The sequence below is a fragment of the Sceloporus occidentalis genome, unplaced genomic scaffold (assembly GCF_023333645.1).
Source record: "Sceloporus occidentalis isolate IW3139 unplaced genomic scaffold, rSceOcc1.0.p SCAF_31, whole genome shotgun sequence".
NCBI lineage: Eukaryota > Metazoa > Chordata > Lepidosauria > Squamata > Phrynosomatidae > Sceloporus > Sceloporus occidentalis.
In genome coordinates this window covers 994,648-1,016,644 of record NW_028317011.1, presented here as the reverse complement: position 1 = coordinate 1,016,644, position 21,997 = coordinate 994,648, and the positions used below count along the sequence as shown (strand labels likewise).

The 21,997-nt window shown below is 40.3% G+C and overlaps 1 protein-coding gene across 1 annotated transcript; it reads left to right on the top strand.

Annotated features, from left to right (window-relative positions):
* The first annotated feature begins 4,332 nt into the window (after positions 1-4,332).
* Positions 4,333-21,804, top strand: LOC149298670 (transmembrane protein 266-like). Its single transcript, XM_089487034.1, has 10 exons — positions 4,333-4,405; positions 6,364-6,502; positions 8,192-8,346; positions 8,598-8,671; positions 9,409-9,465; positions 10,455-10,593; positions 10,910-11,025; positions 14,558-14,729; positions 18,953-19,015; positions 21,248-21,804. Exons 1-10 carry the CDS (start codon positions 4,333-4,335, stop codon positions 21,802-21,804), a joined length of 1,545 nt encoding a protein of 514 aa, XP_089343160.1.
* Positions 21,805-21,997: the final 193 nt, after the last annotated feature.

Sequence of the window (21,997 nt, the reverse complement as noted above, 5' to 3'; positions counted from 1 at the left end):
CAACTACTTTTTCTTGGCATAAAATCAACCTTTTATTCTCAATGAGTGCCATACACTGGAGTAATTTCTTGTTCCATTTGTATTTTTATGATCTATGGGCACGCTCCTTTATCTCTAGGAGTGGAGATGGATTATTTTCTTTAAAGATCGTAGGAGCAGGTCCACACTTTCTTGTTTGTACAATGACACGGTTAGTGATAGTTTCACAACACCTCCTCTCTGGATTGGGGGGCAATGTGGGTGTTGTGAAACTGCCAATTAAGTAGTGACAAGCAAGGCCCCACAAGTGTAAAGATTGAGCAGGAGACTTTAGAGACATACGAAGAGACAGGGCTTATACGCCAGTAAAATGAGCCTTCAGACCAGTAGCGTACCTAGCGGGGGGCGGGGTCCGCACCGGGTGCCGCTCATCAGGGGGGTGCCAATTTGCCGGCACCCCTCCAGAGACGGACAGTAATGTCCGCCGTTGGAGGAGCAGGCTCGCAAAGGAGGGTTATCGGAGGTCTTTAACAGACCTCCGGCTCCCTTGAGTGATTTTAAGCCGGTTCAAGGATCTTCCTTGAACCCGGCTTAAAATCACTCAAGGGAGCCGGAGGTCTGTTAAAGACCTCCGATACCGCTCCCTTGCGATCCGCGCGGCAACAGCTGCTGTGCGCCGGGGTTTGTTGTCAGATCCCGGCGCACAACACTGAAGCCGCGCCCACCGCTGTCCGTGCCCTCTGACCCGGAAGAAGACAGAAGAACTGAAGAAGAGGAGCGAAGAGGAGAAAAAGGAGCTGTAAAGAGAAAAGAGGAAAGGTAGGAAATCATAGCGTGAGAGTGGATTGGTATATGTGTGGATTGGTATATATGTGTGGATTGGTGTATGTGTGGATTGGTAAGTGTGTGAGAGTGATGGGTGTTATGCTGTACCATTTCCAATGAATTTTTCATTTTATAATTATGCTCTAAAGTACATCATAACTCCCATCACTCTATATTGTTCCATACAGTGGCAGAGCTGGGAGACAGAGGCCTTGCAGCCCCACAGCAGGACTCCTGAAAGGTAAGTGAACTTCAAAGAGGGAGAGGGTAGATAGTTAGGAGGGGGTAGATAGGGAGAAGGGGGGGAGACAGGGGATAGGGGGTAGATAGGGAGAAGGGAGTGAGAAGGGGTAGATAGGACAGAAGGGAGTGAGAAGGGGTAGATAGGGCAATCATACTCCTATCATGCCAAGTCTGCGAGTATATCCTGGAATCTGGGTATGCCTGGGCATGATAGGAATGTGATTGCTGTTAACAATCATATATATATATATATATATATATATATATATATATATTAATATTGTTATTTAATTGTTTTGTCCTATTTTGGTGTGTTACTAACTTTAAATAAAATATATATTTTTTTATGGTGTGTGTGGGGGGGGGGGTCATATTCGGTTTCGGCCAGGTAAGTGCTGCATTTTCGGTTTCAGTCCAGAATTCGTTTCGGTGCATCCCTACTACTAATGAAGTGGCAGGCCTACACCACATCAATGTTTGGCTTAGTATATAGTGATAGGAGTTATGCTGCATTATTTTCAATATCTGGCTCAGTGTATAGTGATAGGAATTACGCTGTACCACCGTCAATGTGTGCCTCAGTATATAGTGATAGGTGTATGCTGTACCACCGTCAATGTCTGCCTCAGTATATAATGATAACAGTAATGCTGTACCACCTTCAGTGTCTGCGCCGGTATATAACAGTAGAAGCTACGCAGTTTTAAAGTGTATGTGGGGGGGGGGGTGCCACATACAGGATCCGCCCCAGGTGCCAAATTCTCTAGGTACGCCCCTGCTTCAGACCCCCTTGGGCGAATCTGCCAGAAGGATCCCTCCCTTTCTTTTGTTCTTATGCAATACACCAAGACACTGTGTGTTGTTGAACGTTTGAGGTGTAACAGTATGACAGCCACTCTTGCACATTTCTATGTGTCATTCTATTGCTACAGGAGTGAACCATATTGTCTCATCCACCACTAGATTATTCCTGGAAATTATATTTTACTGGTAATCTTTCTAAACTTCCTTAATGTACTTCCTTCATATTCACCTCTTCCCAGCAGCCGGTATGTAACCATTCTAAAATTGAGCTCAACCCTCTGTTGTGACAAGATCTATCTGAATGTAAGCCCATAACCCAGTGATGGGCAGTTTTTGTCCTAAAATGTCCTGCCCCACTCTGTTTAAGCTCAAAAGATATGATCCAACGGTCTACCATTAAACTGCTGTGCATTCTGTCTGGCATAAGTACCAGTAAAAAGTTCGGTATAACAGGATAACCCTGCTACAAAGATTTCCATAGAAATCTCTGCACAGAGAACACAGTTGCACTTTTAGGTAGATGAAATCTTCTGGATGCAGCAGAAAACGCAGAGCCTCGTTATCGATGTGCAGTGATACGAAAGAAGAAAGAAACGAACAGAGGTGGGGAATATAGACGTTTACTTCGGGTCGTAAAAAGGTGCCAAACTTCATGTTCTGTTCGAAAAGTTTCCCATTGTTTGGATATAAACAACAAATTACACTGCAACCTGAGTTTGGGCGAAACTTTAATTTTGTAATGGAAATACCCGTGAACACAACAGTGACTTACAGGAAAGTCTAGTAGTGCTGTAACTGACAAGTTGAGCTAGACCACAAGCTAAAGTAAAGAAGTTCAGGTAGACTGCTCTCTAATTTAGCACTGATCCAATTTTCCACGTTGACAGCACTGACATTGATATAATTTGCTCAGATATGTACCCATAATACCTTGCACTTGTGTCTTCAGTGCTCCACTCAAACTGAAGGGCCAGCCCCGAGGAGTTTCTTCTGCTATAGTTAAATAGTTAATTTCACCTGAGCTCACCTGCAATACACCACGAAGCTGAATAAACTCCACTATCTTAAGGCAACACGTGCAACGGCTTTTATGCTCGGTTGGTTACATGACAGGCCAACTATCAAGGAAAACAGGGAACGGAATCAAAGCATCATGTGTAAAAGATAAAAGCAGGTTAATCATAAAACATGATCAAAGCAAAATACAGTATATGAGCCTTTACTCTAGAAAGCTACCCTGCTCGCTTTTATATATTGGTCACGCTAAATGATAGGTTGTTTATGCAATATACAAAATATTTCCATATTTGTATAAATATCCCATCATTTAGTATGAAGAAAATATATAAACAAATAAGCATGGTAGCTTCCCAGAGTAAAGGACGCCTGACACTTTCCCCATTCAATTAAATTACTGAAAAATACATCATAAATATTAGTGAAAAATGTAATGTAATACTATTTGCTTTAAGTTAGATGTTACAGTATCTTACTCACTACCCCTGTCTATAATTAGGCAGAGTTGTACAGCATTAGCCATAGAAAGGGCAAATTTGGTAAAAATGATTCGTCGGCTAACTGAAGTATAATGGATTGCAAGCTTTTATGACTATGTAGGTAATTTCTTCAGGCATATTATATGGTAGAATATGCATGGAAAAGAGACCTACATAGTCTTGAAAGCTTGCAAAGTTGCAATCTTCTTCAGTTAGCCAATAAAGAAATTAAATTTGCCAAATGTGCTCTGCCTATAATTAGGCAACCTTTATGATCACACCTAGAACAAGGTAGTTGTGAAAAAGTAATGATCGAGGTAGTTCAACCAATGTGACAATTTTACAAATGGAATTAAAAAAACAAACTATTAACAGTAGGATATGGGAAAAAAACAAATAAATAATAGGGCAATATGGGGGCTTAAAGATTACATATGTTATGACATAGACTAGCTATAGAGATGCAGGTCATATAACCTCTAATGTCTCAGTAATGCTCAATGCTCACCTGGCTACTTTCTGGTGATGTGGCCGATAGTAGCCACGGGCTCTGGTATTTTAGTTACGCTTCTAGTTATTTCCAAGAATGCATTACTTGCCGCCTCGTGACCGTGTTCACCTTTGTGCATACAAGTAGAATTTAATTAGTAACCAAACGGAAAACGAATCAACCTTTTATAGGCCAAATAATAAATTAAGATGGAAAATTCCCACTGGGGGCTGTTCATCTGCAAAGGGAAAATAAATGCGAGGTTTCCTCGGCTGAGGGGGTAAGCTTAGCCACGAGTGCGCCTATTAATCAAAATACTAGCCCAGTTCTTTGTAATCGGCACATAAGCCTGGTTGTAGACGAAGTCGTCGCTTTGCGGTTTGTCCAATAGTTTGGGAGGCCAAACACAATCCCACCAAAGCCTTATTTTAGGGCGACAAGTTACATTATAGTACTTGAGAGTTATTCCACCCCGGTTACCCATTGTACGGTCGCATGGGTCTTCACCCTGCCTGTGCAGCAAAAAATGGCGCTAAAACGCTGCATCTTGCGTCAGCTCACCTAAAAAGTAACTCATAGTAATTAATAAACCCATAGACTCTCTCTTTCTATATAATTAGTGATAGATGTAACATCAAGATACATTTGTATAAGTGTACCCAGTTAAAGGAGCCACCTAGTGCTCCCTCAGAGCAGCCCTCTTATGTTATGCTACATCTTGGCAGGCACCGGCCCAATAACAGCTTTAACGAACTTCTAAATAGTCTTCTATGACTATATCCATTTTATAATATGAATTAATTATTGTTATTATTATTAGCACTGTCATGAGATATTCTGTGTCTCTCGCTCACACTAAGTTCATCACACAAACGCACAAGGCCGGAGTTTCAAACACAGGAGCTACAATACAAGTTTGTCTCTGAGGTTTTGTTAAAGAAGTGATTTTACTGAAGCCGGCTTTATAAACTCGAATCAGTCCCCGTCTTTAGACAAACCGTGGCCTTCCTATAACGTTGCGCTTAACATTCGCGTTGCTTGTGACTTGTGGCTGTTGCTTAGAACTCCGTGTCGCTAACCTGAGATGAACCCAGCGTTTTTTTGTCATCACTCAGCGCGAGAATGCCTTTAAGCCAGCGTCTGCTCTAATTGGCCGAGGCTCTCGGTCACGAGGTGCTGACTCAGTGTCGCGGTTTCCAAGGAGACGGCGGAGAAAGTGGAGGAGGCGCGGGTCCGTAAGGGGGCAGAAGTAACGGGACGTACAAGGTGAAGGAGTCATGTAGGAAAGTTAAAGGGGTGAGTGGCTTAAGCGTGAAACAAGCGAGTTGAGCTGGCATGCTGTGAATGGCATAAGGTGGGAAAGATGGAGGTAGATAAGTGTCTCCCATTTAATGAATGGAGCTTATCAAAAATACACCCTCTATGGCCAATCTGCAGAATCCATGTATCATTGGGCACTCAGCATTGTATGGTGATCACTGTTACCTCTGAGGTTCTAAACGCAGCAACAATGAACAGAATAAGGGAGACTAAAGCAGAGGGATGTCAGTGATTTAACGAGCTAAATGATCAAGGCCTGAGGAGTGAAAGGTGCATCCTGCAGGGTGAGAATGAGATTGACAGCATGCACGGGTGAGAATGAGATTGACAGCATGCATGGGTGAGAATGAGATTGACAGCATGCACGGGTGAGAATGTGATCGACAGCGTGCACGGGTGAGAATGAGATTGACAGCGTGCACGGGTGAGAATGAGATCCTGCAGGATAAATGCCCCTTAAACATTCCTGCAAAATGTTAGATAGGTAGTCGGTTGAAAATGGTGGCTTGGACGGTATGTTAGATTGGGTAATGACGCTGGTTCTTGCTGTTGTGGCTTTGTATATTGATTCACAGGCATGTTGATATTATTTTATACATTAAACATGATTGTATTGTTTATTGGTGTTTAATCGTACGCGTTCATCAAAATCACTGTACACAGATGCGTCAAAAAATGATTTACCGGTAATGTGTTTCTCAGCTTCCACCCCTCAACAATTTCTATTTCTGCACTTGACTGAATTGGCTGTTTGCTGAATCGGAATCATTCACTACAAAAATCTGGTGGCATTTTTATTCACTAAGTAGTTTTCATGTTAATTAGCAGTGATTCAGATGAAACAAACACAATGCCGTATGGATTCAGCCTTTGTCTTGCACTATTTTTGAAGTGATGGCCTCTCAAATATCCGGTTCACGCTTCCAGTCAAACGGTCCTAATAACCTCAAACTGTTTTTATCTCATGGAAGAATTTTCAACTTTCTCTAGCTAATATGAAGGGTCACCAGAGTTTTACTGGGTTAGCCGTAGAAATAGAGAATATTTGGAAAAGCTGATACCTTTCTGGGTCTCTTACTATGCATATGTGCCTGAACAAGAGACCTAAATAGGCTTGAAAGCTTGTAATCTATTATACTTCAGTTAGCCAATATAAGGTATAATCTTTACTAGAATGACCGTCTATAATATTATTTTACTAACTAGATTTGGCTTTATGGATTATCTGTTCTGAGTCAAATCGGTTAACACGTGCCGTGGGAGTCCTAATTCCACAACAACTAAAGTCATCTTCGCTTTTATGCAATTTTTATGGTGTTTTCTCTAAGCACAATCTATATTACAGGTAAGTTATATTTTACATTTATACTTTTTTTTTTTTTTTTACAGTGTTTGCTGCTCTTACAGCAAGTGTCCTTTACAAAGCTGGTTTTCCTGCAGCCCACAGCCTGAGCCTTGAACACCCCACTGAAGGACTGACCAAATGAAAGATGCCACCCATGACCTAGACATCAAGCATTGTTGAAGTGTGTGAACACACTTGCTATGCTTCTGCCTACATGCCGATCAAGCATTCCTGACTTATACACCCTGACTTCAGGAAACTGTTTCATGATTTGTGATCAAGCCGCTTTCAATAAGAAAAAATAAAAGGTACCCAATTTTAATGAATTATGATTGTAAATATTGATATTCCTTTTACTTTTTAATAAAAAAAAAAAAAAAGACAGACACTGTCAGGTTGTCCCTAAACGTAACTGGATGCTTCTGGATTAATGTGGGTGTAAACACAAGTGTCGTATACAGAATTTCTTAAAAGTTGCAGCTGTATTAGTAATTAAGAGTACAACATGTTGAAAGATCCTTTCTAGGTTTCTTTGTATTGTGATCATGTTTCTTATATCTTACAGATGGGTACCATGAATGTATTTTCTCTAATATTTAGATTAAAGATTATCTGAACTATGAACATACTGTTTCTGCGGTTGAACCCTCTGGCAGCATGGCAAATCCACAGTATGTATCTTAGAATGTGTTATAAATTGCATTTTTATGAAAAACATATGTGTGTGTGTGTCTATCTATCTATCTATCTATCTATCTATCTATCTGTAATATACACCGATCAGCCATAACATTATGACCATTGACAGGTGAAGTGAATAACACTGATAATCTTGTTCCCATGGCACCTGTCAGTGGGTGGGATATATGAGGCAGCAACTGAACCTTTTTGTGCACAAAGCAGGAAAAACAGGCAGGCGTAAGGATCTGATCGACTTTGACATGAGCCAAATTGTGATGGCTGGATGACTGGGTCAGAGCATCTCCAAAACTGGGGTGTTCCCAGTCTGCTGTGGTCAGAAGTGATCCAAGGAAGGAAAAGCTGTGAACCAGCGACAGGGTCATGGGCGGCCAAGGCTTATTGATACATGTGGAGGCAAAGCCTGGCCTGTGTGGTCAAATCCAACAGACTTGCTACTGTAGCTCAAATAGCTGAAAAGCTGATGCTGGTTCTGATAGAAAGGTGTCAGAACACACAGTGCATCACAGTTTGGTCATCATGTTATGGCTGATCGGTGTATATGCATATATAATTAATATTAATTTTACGCACTACACTTACATGAGAGCAGTGTATAATGAACAGAGATTGTGTCTCTCTTGTAACATTAAATGGCTTCATGCTGAAATCACTGGGCACACTGGTTACCAGAGCAGCAGGTCCTTTCCACGAATGCCAAATGCTGTTTATAACTGTGGTCATTTTACAAATGATGGGTATACTCATCAGCCAACGTCAAACAATGGCTTTTTTATGATATGCATTCTAGTTGTTCTGCATTATTTGTTTAAAAGTTTGTGTTTTTTTCTGCAGTGGCCACTTCATCAGAATTGTTAAATTAAAAAGTGTAATCGCTTGTAAGTGATAAGCTTAGGCCATTGACATTGTTGCAGCATATATATACTTTTGACACCAAAAATATAAATGTATACTGTGGATTTGGCAGTTGATCTTTCGTTATGATTTTAGGTATAGCTGGCTGAAGCCCTGCTGTGGCAGAAGAGCCACTGTGTGGCAAGCTTTCCTGCTTAGTGCTGGGGTAAACAGCTTCCTGGTGGCTTGTGTGATTCTGGTGGTGATCCTAATGACGGTGGAACTTCTGATAGACACTAAACTCCTCCAGTGTGAGTCGTATACATAAGTTCTCTGGGGTGTACTTGTGGTGTGAGTGTAGCACTTAGCAAGATGAGCAAGTTCAGCCTAACTATCTTGTATCATAGTTTGTTAAAACATTTGACCCTCAGCCAGCAAGCTGAATTGTGAATAGAAGAGAGAGAGAGCAAGATTTTATTAGACACTTTTTTTTTTTCATCAAAAAAGCAAGCCTTGCATTTCACAAATTGCAGTAAATTCATTTTTCTCCTGTCTTTTTCAGTCTCGAGTGCATCTCAGTGCTCAGGAATCATCCACTGGATCAGCCTGTCAATTCTGTCCATGTTCTTTGTTGAGGTGAGAAACTACTGCTGTGGTGGAAATCTAAAGATCAATGGTGTAACCGAAAATGTTTATGAATTTAAGGTTGGAACAATAGAAAAATGGCAGATGTGATGTGAACTTATTCTTCTACATAATACCATTGAAAATAGAATAGTCATTGGCACAAGTCTAATTGACATATAGTTGGAGGAATGATACTGAGAAGTCTCAGGGTTTAGTTCTTAGGAGCAAGGGGGGTATTAAAATCATAAAGATAACAAAAACAGGCATGATCTAATCCACGTACAGCAAAAAGGAGAGGAAGCAGGAGCTGCCAAATAAAGGTTTCAAAAATAGCTCCTTTATTACAAAATTATAATCCATCGCATGGCATACAACAGCAGGGGTACACCTCCCGAACAATTTATTAGCTGTTAGGTCAGGGCTTGACAAACCAAGGGTACCAGGTCCCCATGCGGACTAGAAACCACTTCCTGGTGCCCCAGGGGTTCCGACACCCACAGCTTTCCTGTGTGTATTAGTGTATGGTGTTAGCATATGTGTACATGAGCGTAGAATGTTAGTGTCTGTGTGTGTTGCTGTAAGGTGTTAGTGTTTATGAACATAATATGTTACTGTGTGTAAATGTTACTGTATGGTGTTAGCATGTGTAAATGTATGTTAGTGTATGGCAAGGCTTGAGATCCAAACCAAATTTGGTAAAGCTTTGATTTTTTTTCTCTCTCTTTTTTCTTTTCTTTTTTATTTAGACGGTTTTAAGAATTGTTATTCTTGGTATTTGGGAGTACATTGAAAATAAAGTTGAGGTAAGTCATTTTGTATTATGGTGCAAATGCTAACTTGCATGCACACTTTAATTAATGTACTCCTTGTTTTTATTCATGTCTGTGTACAGAGACAGAGGGAATCCTTTGGAATTAACTTCACAAAGAATAGTCAAAACTAAAATAAAGGGGATATCCATCCGTCCTCGTTATTTTAGTACTGCATCGGCGCTGATGAACGGACACTTGATTCCAGCTTTAGAAAGAAGTAGCTATCCAAGGCGGTGTGTCTACATGTACATGTGTTAGAAATAAATAAAAATCTCAAAAAATATTTGTTGCAACAAGCACTACTTATTAATTTCACAATACATATTTTGGAGTTTCAGCTTTAGTTGTATGATGGTTATGTGGAAGCACAAATACATACTGCATTTCAATACTGTACTTTTAAGCAACGTCTTTATACATTCTAGCGCAGGAGCTTTTGTATACTGTAATATTATACAGACAATCAGCGTGTGGCGTAAAACCACTTCAATGCATATAATAGATGTGTGGTCGTTTTAATATAGGATCTTCTGACGTTAATGGCCAATCTTTATGATCTTATCTTCAGTATATTAATATAAATTGTAGGTTGTTAATTCATTTTACTCTGAGCAGGTCTGAGCCCCCACTTCTTATCCTGCCCTCCTTAACTGAAGCTGATATGTCCCAGGAACTTCAAATTGACAAATGCTAAATTATCGTGTAGTTATTCATTTCTGGCAAAATGCCTCTGTGAAACTATCCAGGAGAATCCCTTCTAGAACAGATGAAGCCAACATGTAGCTCTGTACATGGTATTAAGATATGATCCCAGGCTCCTCGGGCTGGAATTCACTGGGTACACAGACTGGCGAATCCCAGGATCTTGGCTGTTGTAATTCGGTAATATCCACAGTGCTATCACTGTTCTAGAGCTTACCTGTTTCCCTGTGAGAGTTCTCTTTTTAAAGAGACAATCTTTTTATCTTTGACCACGGCAGGTGCTTGATGGGGCATTGATTATTCTCTCATTGGCTCCTATGGTAGCCTCAACTGTTGCAAATGGCCCAAGCAGTCCATGGGATGCCATAAGTCTTTTCATTTCCCTGAGGATATGGAGAGTGAAAAGAATCATGGATGGTGAGTAATATGTGCCTAAATCTTGTGCAGATTAATATTTATGTGAATTATTTGGAATGTCAATTTGCTGCATTTGTAAGGGTTAATAATTGTTTAGATTTATTTATGCATGGTTTCGATAACATTAGTAAGAATGATGTCGCCAATTTGATGGTGGCTCTGCAGCTGCTGTGGAAGTACGTCTCCCCAGGAAGCTAAGCCAAGCTGAAGACACGCTTTGATTCAGTTGCTGCTTGAGTATTATGGGTGTTCTAGTCCCCAAGCATCTTTTGGATGTCCATCTGGGGTTAACTATGCAATCTCTCTGTCTGTTCAGCTTATATGTTGCCTGTTAAAACGGAGATGGAGATTGTGGTGCAGCAGTATGAAAAGGCCAAACTGATACAAGAGGAGCAGCTGGACAGACTGACACAGATGTGCCAAGAGCAAGCGGTATGTTAAGTTTTCATCAGCGGCCTAGTACCAAAATCCTGGTGATCAGTGCTCTGAACTTAATGTACTAATTACTATTATATTCTTTGAGAAACATTATGTGCTGCAGCACACTGTGTATACAAGTCGGTGCCACCGCAGTAGTTTGTCACCACAACTACTTCAGTTGTAAGCAGACATACACTGGAAGTTTTATATTAAAATGGATCATATAATAATAGCAACTAGTGTAGTGATGATGTCATCATTAACACTCCATTGGTTGCTTTGGTTATAAGAAATTTGCAACATGTTCACTTTTATACATAACCCCTTAGATGTCTGGACTATCCAAAAAACTAAAATATACTCAACAACCATTTTCCATTGTATAGTTTAACAGGATTTCAGGAACGCAGCCCGTGATTAAAGATGCATAACAGTGTTTTCCTACCCCATTACCACCTAGTGCTCTGGTATTAACACGACTGGAAAATGTCCATGGAGTGCCAAACCATCACTCTTTCAATCTTTTTGTTGAAAACTAAAGAATAGTTTGCATCGTGTAGAACCGCTCACAACCCAGCTGCACTTGCTCTTTAACAGCAGTTGTTATTGTGTTTAAAGTCAACAGACTGCCAAGTTTAAATAGCAGTGTTGTACAGTGTTAAGTTATGATTGGATTGCAAGTTTAAAAGGCACATCAGAGCAACATACACACGTGTGCCGGTTTACAGCAGACCAGACCGAAATAAAACCGGAATAATACATGCTGTCAGCTTCCACCACGGCATTTTGCCTACTGACAGGATATACCGTGGAATTGCCATATAAAGAAACGCTATAGCTAATCACACACACATCATACACATGTGTAGTAGCGAAATTAATAATCTAATTGAGGACAAACAGTGTCTTGTACACTAAATGTCCAGAGGAGACAAAAAGGTATTCTGAGAATTGTTTCCTAGTTCCCATTGGCTGTTTGACTAGTATAGACTTATTTACTGTTATTGAACGCTAATGGTAAATGAGCTCATTAAGTGTAACCCTTTAAGGCTTTTATAATGTTTCTTAACCCTTTGTTCCCCTTTTCCACATTTGATTAACCTGCACAAATTATACATCATTTTGTTCAAAAGTAGGGCCTTCTTTTTAAAACCATAAAAATACATAAAACATAATTATTGGTGAAAATAGATTAAAAAAAAAAAAACTATACTAAAATAAAAAAAACAAAATTTGTAATCTTGCTTAAATTTTGTTCTACACTGTAGGTATCGCAGCATATGGGGTTTGGGGTCGTGTTTTTTATGTATATATTTTTAGTTATAGTGGAAGGGCTGAGGTGCACTTTTTATTAGAAGAAACATATTTATTATATATATTTTATTCATACTTCATTATGTTCCCACATTGTGGGTTGCAATATGTGTGATCAGCCAGCAGAGGGGAGCAGTGTGAGAGCCCACCATGGTCTAGAAAGGCCCTGTTGTCCTCAAGTGAACTTCTGGTGGGTGTCAGCAGTGACACCTCCCGGAAAGGAATGACCGATTGCGTGATCAGGCATTCCTTGAATGACCGTGTACCAGGGCTTTTGGCAAGCACTGTCACACGTTCAGCTGGCTTCCGCCAACGAAAATTCTACCATGTAGCCACCGCTGGAACAAAGTCAGGACACACCGATGTGTTCTTATCCGGCTTTTTGCCACAGGTTGTAAGGACGTACCAGTAAGTCCTAAGTGAACTGAAAGGGTCCAGGTATTGTTGCCCTAAATATTGCTTGCACATTACATACAATTTCACCTGTCCACCTAGTGCAACAACTGCATTCCTTACCACCACAGCCTGATGGCAGGAGAAGTTTACACAAGCTCATAATCTGCGATTATTTCCTGTTGCTTTCACTGGTTGGTAATCTTTTTATATTATTATTATTATTTATTTATGTATATACTTTACATGACAGTACAGCTTGCTGCCCAGAGAATGGATATTTCTTTGGCCGAGTTCCTGAAAACTGAGGGTCTTATAAAAATAAAAATTCTCCTGTATGTTGCACACTTTATATTATTTGCTTTCACCTCTCTTTCTCCTGACCAAGCTAGCCCTGCTTTTATCATTGAAAAAAGTCATGTGCTTCTCTTTGGAGTGTTTGATTTTTTTCACTTGTATGATCTAGATCTAAGCTTGTTAGCCTTATCTCATGGTATTAACTCCAACTCCTCTTATAGTACTGGCCAGCACAAGACTCGTGTGTTGCTTCATGTATATTAAGTATTGCAGGGAAAAAAATGCCTTGACCCCCACTTCCACCAGCCCACCGAAAGATTTGAAGTTTATAGTGCCGTTCCATCATTTGCCAACATTTGTACTCCCTCTAGTAGATACATGTTACATTGTTATATTTGGCAACAATAGCATTTAATGGACTCTGCAAAAAAGCTAAGGATTCAGATTTCTATACTTAATGTCGGCAGTTATACTCATAATCATGATCTGCTTACTTTATATACTGAGGTAGACAGAGGGTGAGCAGAATCCCATAGATGTTCTTCAACAGGTCAGGTAAAGAGACTGTGCAGTTACGTAGCGGCATCTTAGATCGTACAACCTGTTAGTCCTCATCTCAGGTGGCTGTACAACAGTAGCTAAACCACACTTTCTTAAAAGGGGACACTTAAAGGGAACAAAACAGAACCAAAAGTGGACTGCTTAGCAGCAGGGGTTGATTTGTGGTGAACACTGGTAGCAGAAGAGGGCTAATGAGTATGAGTGAAGGGACCCATCCTGGCAAATATTGTTGCTGACCAGGAATTATTACCGTATTTGCTCGATTATAAGACGACCCCCCAAAATCTGAATATTAATAAAAAAAAAAAGAAAAAGCCTGATTATAAGACCACTCTAAAGGAAAAAAGTTTAATTCATGTAAACTTTTTTTTGTTTGTTTTTATTTCCTTTTATTTGCCAACCTGCCCCCAGACTTGCCACTCTGCCCCCAGAAATGCCTTATACCACCTATGTGCCACTTTGCCTCCCTGATATGCCTTTTACCCTCCTATATGCCACTCTGCCCATGTTATGCCTTTTAACCCCCTAGGCAGTTGGCCATTATAATATGGCTGTTCAGTGTGTGTGTGTGTGTGCGTGTGTATATATACATACATACGCACACAATACGTAGATGACTTGATATAGACACGAATCTGTTTTTCACAGAACACACAAAAATGAAGGTAGCATGTGAAAGAATTTATGCACATGGTCAGCTGTAGCTACTGACCTGTTGAACCCATGGCCTCTGGAACTTTACAGTCTTTTAATTTAACACTAGATGGCAGTCACTATATTCATAACATCAAATCAATATCACACGTAGACCAGGAAAATGTAATGGGATCAGCTCCCTTCAGTAAACAAATCCTTCCGAAAAAATAAGCATGCTGTTCGTATGAATTTATTCTGCTGGGCAAGTGACTTACTATCCTTTTTATAGTTGATATAAGGTCTTACTTTGCATTTTTACCATGATATGTTCTATTTCTCCCAGTTTGAGATTAGGCAGCTGAGAGCCCACCTCGCACAACAGGACTTGGATCTGGTAGCAGAGAGAGAGAGAGCCTTAAAGCTTCCGCATGAGCTTCAAAAACAAAATGAACGCTTCAAGGTGATGCCAAATTCTGATGATGAAACAACAGAAAACATCACAGAGCTGGCTCATGGTGAGTAAATTATACCTAGGTATCTCTGTGCAATACAATTACATATACATAAATAGAATTAGGCGGTCACATTCATCATCTACAAAACACAGGACTTTTGATCAATAATACGCTCATGCATAACAGTGAGGTCGTGCCGAAAACACTGTAAATGCATTCTGCTTTTCCTTCTTTTGCAATACATGAAGATACTGCACGATTTGTTTTCTTTGGTTCACTTATAGATCCTATAGAAGAAATAAAGATCTGCTTGTATAAAGTTTTCTGAAGAGCCTCCTGTACTGTCATAGTTTGTGAGTGCAGCTATAACACTTTTTTTTACTAGATTTATGTACCCACGGGATTACGCTATTATATTTAGTTTTTTTCCCTACATGCACATGCGCCCCTGTTCTTGTTGTTGGAGTGTTTTTGAGGGTTACTGAAGTGCGTTCTTGGGGAGTATATTTCATATTTTATACTTTAAATTTTCTCCTATACCTTTGCACTATTTACACGTGATTGGTGTCATTTATATTATTAAGCTTTTTTATCTACAACCATGTGATTGTTATAACATACAGCAATGTATTTATCTTTCGCACTGCCCTTGGCCAGAACCTCCAGCTGTCTCTCCTGCTTAGCGCCGGGATATGACATTGTATTCTACCACTCTGCCTTAAAGACACCAGGTGCCTAGAAATGGCATGCTATGGAGGCTGTGTCACACAATAAGCAGCCATAATGCCAAATCTAAATGAATTCCAATCATATTCTAAATCTCTCGTCAAGTATTTTTTATTTTTTTTTTATTCCACTGGCGCTCTACAGTACACATTAAAATTCAGTGGATGCTAGGATTTACAGTATGAACCGTGCCAGGGTCTCAAGCACCAAGTAGGTCTACCTGAAGTTCATTTGATGTTTGGGCTATCTTGAGACAACTCTGGCACCAGTAGTTTTCCTTGTATTTAGCAATTCTCACACATCCCAAAAAATGTTTAGGTGAGATGTTCTTCTTTAATGACTTGTCAATGTCTGTCACTTTTCTCACACATATGTACATTGAAATCTAAATGATGCAGTATACCCAAGTACAAAAGTCTTACTTTAAAAAAATATATAAATAAATAAAACTCGCTAGGAACAGTAAAGATGTGGAGTTCACTACAAACAAGGGTTGCTCTATCAAATTCAATAAGTGCCTTTAAGTTTGGCTCAATTGTTTTGTGTTTGCAAAAGTTAAGAAGAATATGATTAATTATAGTTTGTTGATCCAGTAAGAAATAAGAAGCCGTTTTAGGGTCAGGAAGGATTTTTTTAGACATAATTTGGAATCGCTGCAATGTGGGATTCTACATCTGCAAGAGGGTTGAAATTGATAGACTTGTCTTTTTTTCTATTTCTATCCCTAAATACTGTATATACATACACATTCACTTTGCTTGGACTCCAGTGCATTTTTATCATTTAAATTTTGATTTAAGATGAATGTGTAATGTATGTATTTAAAGAGAGGAATATCTCTTTAATGAATTTGTCTGGGAAACATAACATTTCTTTTAAACATAACAGGTATGTATGTTTTATGGGATATTTTTACCCAAGGTGTGGCTGAGTTCCAGTGAGCGGTTTCTGTATTAGCTATGTGGTGTGATGTGTTGTCGTAATGTGGGGTTAGTTGATTGATCTTGAAGTCTACAAGCCTTTTTAGCGTATAAAATGCTTATAGGGATTCTCTGGAACCGTATAATAATGAATTCTTGCAAGAGCCTTAGTTTTAATTAGAACATCCGAATAAAAATAGTGAAACTGCATGCAGTTTATGCTCCTCCACACGTACTCCTTTCTAGTGTCGCATATATGGTCATGCAAAGCTTATCTGTTAAGCATGTCACTGAGCGAGGTATCGGAGGTGAAGTGGCGTGTGTGGATGTGTGTGGTAAGGTGGCATTAACCATTAATTATAGATGGGAACAATGATTCGATTGAACATCAGATAGCTGAACCGCTGTACGTGGTTCCTAGAGTCTTAACAGCCCACAGCTACATTCAGGCTCTTTCTAAACTTTCACATTAGAACACAGCCCTCCTCTGACTGCAGGCAATTCAGCCACAAGATGGCCAAAAAAGCTTTTAAACCCAGACCGGGAAAACAGACTCGTTCCATCTCATTGTCAAATTTAATTGTCGTCTTTAGGATGCAGAAAGTTAGCGGTTCGAGTCGTATACAGCGCAGAACATGTTGAACAGAAAACATCTGTTTATTTCACCTGCAGACCGCAAAGTGCTGTACAGAGCTGTCAGTGTTCCCAAAGGGCTGTGGGATATACAGCTCTCCGGGAGAAGGGAACATTTGTCAAAACGGCAACTCTTATACCGATTAACTATCAAGTACATCAGCTAACACTCCGTTACCATTACCCAACTCGGAAAACAGGGTCATACTTAGACCTTATAAACTACAGTTACAATCGCTTCCCAGTTATCATGTCTCTGAAATATGGTTGGGGATAACAGCTGATGTTGTAGCTATAAATATATAATTAATAAGATTGAAGAAAAAAAGAAAAGTCCATTATGCTCAGCCTTTCCAAGATAAACATGCACTGACCCTGGTGAAGGGAGGCTTTCCAATACAAAGTGAGTACGATTTAAGTGTCATGATCCTTAAATATGGCTACACTTCAGCCTTCTAAATCACAAATCATGAGATCTAAACGCATTAGACAAAAAAAAATTATTAGACCTGATTTTAAAAAAAGCCAAGCATGGTGGGTAACGCTCTGCTGCCAGAACCCATTTCCAGAAGCCCAGTAAGAGCTGGGAAACCAGACACATAAAGGGTGTCCCACTGTTACTGAGTACTTAAAACTGATAAACCACAAGTACCTTCAGTGATGCCGTTCCTGTAACACTACAGTACTTAAAAACCACAAGTGTAAATCTTTTCTCACCACTATACTATTGTGCAGGTCACCTGCCATCAACACAGGATCTGAACAGCTTTCCAGCTTGTATGAGTTTTACTGCTTAGCTGTGTTGCCTGCTAGAGAAGAGGGCGTAGAGGGTGGCTGTATTAAGTCATGGCAAATAATGGATGGGAAGGGGCATGTTCATAGGGAAAGGCCGTATGGATTAGTAGGAGGATTTGCAGAGAAATGATATCTGGAATATTGCATTGCTATTTTTGGAAGGAATGTGATGTTTCAATAAGGAAGGTATGGCAAGGTTTTTGCACTAGTAGTTACAAAGATGTTAACCTGTAGTTGGGGAGGTAACATTATGCTCCTCACCTTCTCTGTGCTCCAACAATTCTCACCTCTGATTGGCAGCTTGAAGCAATCTTACAGGAAAGCACTTCCACTGAAATCGTTCATTTACAACAGGAACCATCCATACAATATATGGCCAAAAACCCGTGGACACCATTCCTGATTATTACATTTACGTGTTTCAGCCTTACCCCTTGCAAACAAAGGTATAAAGTCAAGACGAACATTGGCAAGAGAATACTGAAGAGCTCAGTGACTTTAAACGTGGTGCTGTCAGCAACATAAACCACAAGCAGTGTGTGGCGGGAGCTCCGTAAAATGGGTTTCCACAGCTGAGCGACTGCACACAAGCCTAAGTTCACGATGTGCAATGCCAATGGTCGGCTGGAGTGGTGTAAAGCACATTGGCACTGGACTGTGCATCAGTGGAAACGTGTTCCCTGGAGTGATGAATCTGGGTTTGGCAGATGCCAGTGCCTGGTTTTAAAAATGCTCTTTTGGCTGAATGGGCACTAATTCCCACAGATTCGCCGTGAATAGGACATTAGTGGGCAAATCGGTGGCTGAGGTCTATGCAGCCTTAAGCGATGGCCTAAGACTTGGCAATATATCTTTTGTTTTAGAAAGCCAGCCCACTAAGGAAGGTAGTTTTCATGTATTAATTAATATTTATCTACTTCCACTTATCTATCCACTCTAATCCAGCAGAAGGGCAGATATTAGCATAGTGAGGGAACTTAACATGCATGGTTATATACGCAAAGCTGTCCTAAATATAAGACCTAAGGTCACTGGAAAAACAGCAAACTAGATGGACCAAATGGTTCATATTTTTATATATTGTTATTGCGTAATGCAGTGGTATCCTGAAATGGGAAATCTTTACTATACAAATAAACTCTATTTGTATTTTTGTTGCTAACGAACATCCTGTTTGACGCGTTATTTCCCATACTTTGTGTTTCTCAGAGGTAATCACGAAGGATGACATGAACAATTACATCACACAGTATTACAATGAACCGAGCAGCGGTAAGTGTTCTAAATTTCTAAAGTGTAATGCGTGTGTAAGCAAAATATGTACATAGTATACATCAGGGCTCAACAAACCCCAGGTTGCCATGGAAACCAGAAATCACTACCTGGAGTCTAAGGTTTTGTCAGGGACTACTGTACTTTGCATAATGGAGGCCCTTGCATTGCGGGGGTCGTGCTGCCCAGTACTGCCAACACGACTGCCAGGCCTTCCTCAGTCCCAGCACGCGGCCCGAGTCTGAACGCAGGGAGAGCATGTCATTTCCCGGCGATCAGACGAAAGCAGCATGTGAGGTGCATGAAGGAGCAGACAGAAGAGCTGTCCGGAGCCACAAAGTTAGAAGTACAAATATAGTGTGTCTGTATGCATCTGGAAGTATGTTTGTGGGTTTATTTTACTGTATGTATGTGCGTTAGTGACAGAAAATAAGGCTCCTACATTTTTTGACTGGCTGCTAAATATAAACCAAATTTGTCAACCCCTGGTGTGTCTATAACCAAGTATGTCTAACGAAATATTTTCCATATATAACCGATACTTATAATTCACTAAAAGGAGAGGGTCCTGGGGTATTGGAGAGCCTGTAAATTACATACTGAAACAGATACATATTTAACATAGTTTCTAATACTGGGGGAAGGGAAAACACAGCTCTCATTTCTCCAACTCTCAAAATGCATAGTTCTTTAGATATTTTGAAAATACATTTCATGATGCTGATAACTGAGCATTAACCCTGCTTAGGTGTATCTGTATATATACATGGATCAGCCATAAAATTATGACCACTGACAGGTGAAGTGAATAACACTGATAATCTTGTCATCATGGCACCAGTCAGCGGGTGGGATATATTAGTGAACATTTCGTCCTTACAGGTGAGGAGTTAAAAGCAGGAAAAAAAAACATGATGGGTAGACGACTGGGTCAGAGTATCCCCAAATCTGCAGCTCTTGTGGGATGGTCCCGGTCTGCTGTAATCAAAAGTAGTCCAGGGAATGAAAAGCTGGGGTCATGGGCGGCCAAGACTTATTGATACACGTAGTGGCAAATTCTGGCCTGTGTGGTCAATTCCAACAGACTTGCTGACAAATTGCTGAAAAAGTTAATGCTGGTTCTGATAGAAAGGTGTCAGAACACAGGCCAGTCAGGTTGCCCGTGCTGACCCCTGTTGACTGCTGAAAACACCTACAATGGGCACGTGAGCATAAGAACTGGACCACGGAGCAATGGAAGAAGGTGGCCTGGTCTGATAAATCAGGTTTTCTTTTACATCACGTGGATGGCTGGGTGCGTGTGCGACACTTACCTGGAGAACACATGGCACCAGGATGCATCCATGGAGGCTGCACCTCGCAACTTACAGAACTTAAAGGATCTGCTGCTAACGTCTTGGTGCCGGATACCACAGCACACCTTCAGAGGTCTAGTGGAGTCCATGTCTGTGTGTGTCAGGGCTGTCTAGGCGGGGAAAGGGGGACCTACACAATATTAGGCAGGTGGTCATAATGTTAGGGCTGATCAGTGTGAAAAAGAAAAAAAACACTTTAGGGGATATAGTCAGTGTGGCATTTGTCACGTGCTTATAGAACTGTGGTACATGTTATGCAGCTGATGATGGAAAAAAGTGATCATAGGGTACAGGAAAGAGAACCACAACCACTTTTATTGTGTGAGATGGTATACATCAAGCTAGATCCGTGTCTGTTGAAACAGCAGTCATTAAGGGGGAACGGGCGCTGACAAATGTTTCAGCAAAAATAACCTATTGAAACTGGAAAGTGTGGTTTTACTTGTATAGGATAGACAATAAGGGTAGTAATGTATAATTTGGATTGCAAATAAGCAAACACCACCTTATGCTCTTAAGCAAAAGGGCATCCTTCCGTTGCACAGAGGGTGTCTGTCAATATTATTAGACTCATATCTATCTGAAAAACACTGTTTGTGAAGCAGTATTCTGCATCTCTGCCCTGAGTTAACATAATTAGCATTTAATATGTCAGTGTGAGCTGTTTGTTGATCCAAATAATAGCTGAACTGCAACATGTGTGGTTTTATAAGCTAAATAATGGAGTAGTGGAAAAATATACGAACGCACACAGAAATGGTAATTCTAGAAACCCAGAGAGTGTATGGGGATTTTTTTTTTCCCCCTTTCTTTTTGATCTGTTGCTCTTTGCATTTTACCACCATATTACTAAAATAAACACATATATTACCTGCAGAGAGTGTCGTTCCTGGTAACTGCATCATCACTACAGCAGCTATTGATGTTCATCACCCCAACATATCGTCAGACCTTTACTCTGCAGAAGTACAAATCACCCCAGAACACAACAGCACCTCAAGCAGTATAACCTCAGGAAGTGTTTCCAGATCTCCAGAAAGTTCAGAAACACTAGCCCAGAGTATCAGCAGCCAGGTCTTCTGTTCTTCCACAGACTGTAGCACAAGGGAGGAGTCTACAGATTATTGTCCTCTGGCCGGAACAACCAGACGCACGGTAAATAACGCTCAAGAACTCTCATCCTCTTTTTCAGAAGATGTATCATTCCTTCAGAAAAGCCTCGATCCAGCCAACCTTCATATGCGTAATCTTGCAGGGCCATATAAATCTAGTCCCAACCATGGTAATAAGATGAACATTTACCATCCACAAGGATTTGGCATGTTTCAGGACAAGTCAGTAATTCCACTAAACCGCCCTCTGCTAGAAAGTAAACCTATAGATGCTGAGTTAAAATGTACTAGAATTTCAGATTCAGCTAGAAACAATTCTTGAGTCCAGTTTCATGGCTATTTTGGATAGTCGCATAGTAGAAAAGAAAAAAAAATGCTTATCAGGGTCATGAATCTTAGCAGCTAAAGTCACGGAGCAGGATTCTAGATCATTCACTGTGACAAGGAGCAGAACTCAAGCTATTTTCTTCATTTGGCAGTCTACATCAGCAATCTAAGATTACTCTTCTCAGGAT

Bases quoted from the DNA above. Each gene is read 5' to 3' on its own strand.
- LOC149298670 (XM_089487034.1), top strand. From the start codon at position 4,333: ATGGGTCTTCACCCTGCCTGTGCAGCAAAAAATGGCGCTAAAACGCTG. The intron at 6,503-8,191 runs GTAAGTTATATT...TTATGATTTTAG, and splicing joins AAGCACAATCTATATTACAG to GTATAGCTGGCTGAAGCCCT. The intron at 8,672-9,408 runs GTGAGAAACTAC...TTTTTTATTTAG, and splicing joins TGTCCATGTTCTTTGTTGAG to ACGGTTTTAAGAATTGTTAT.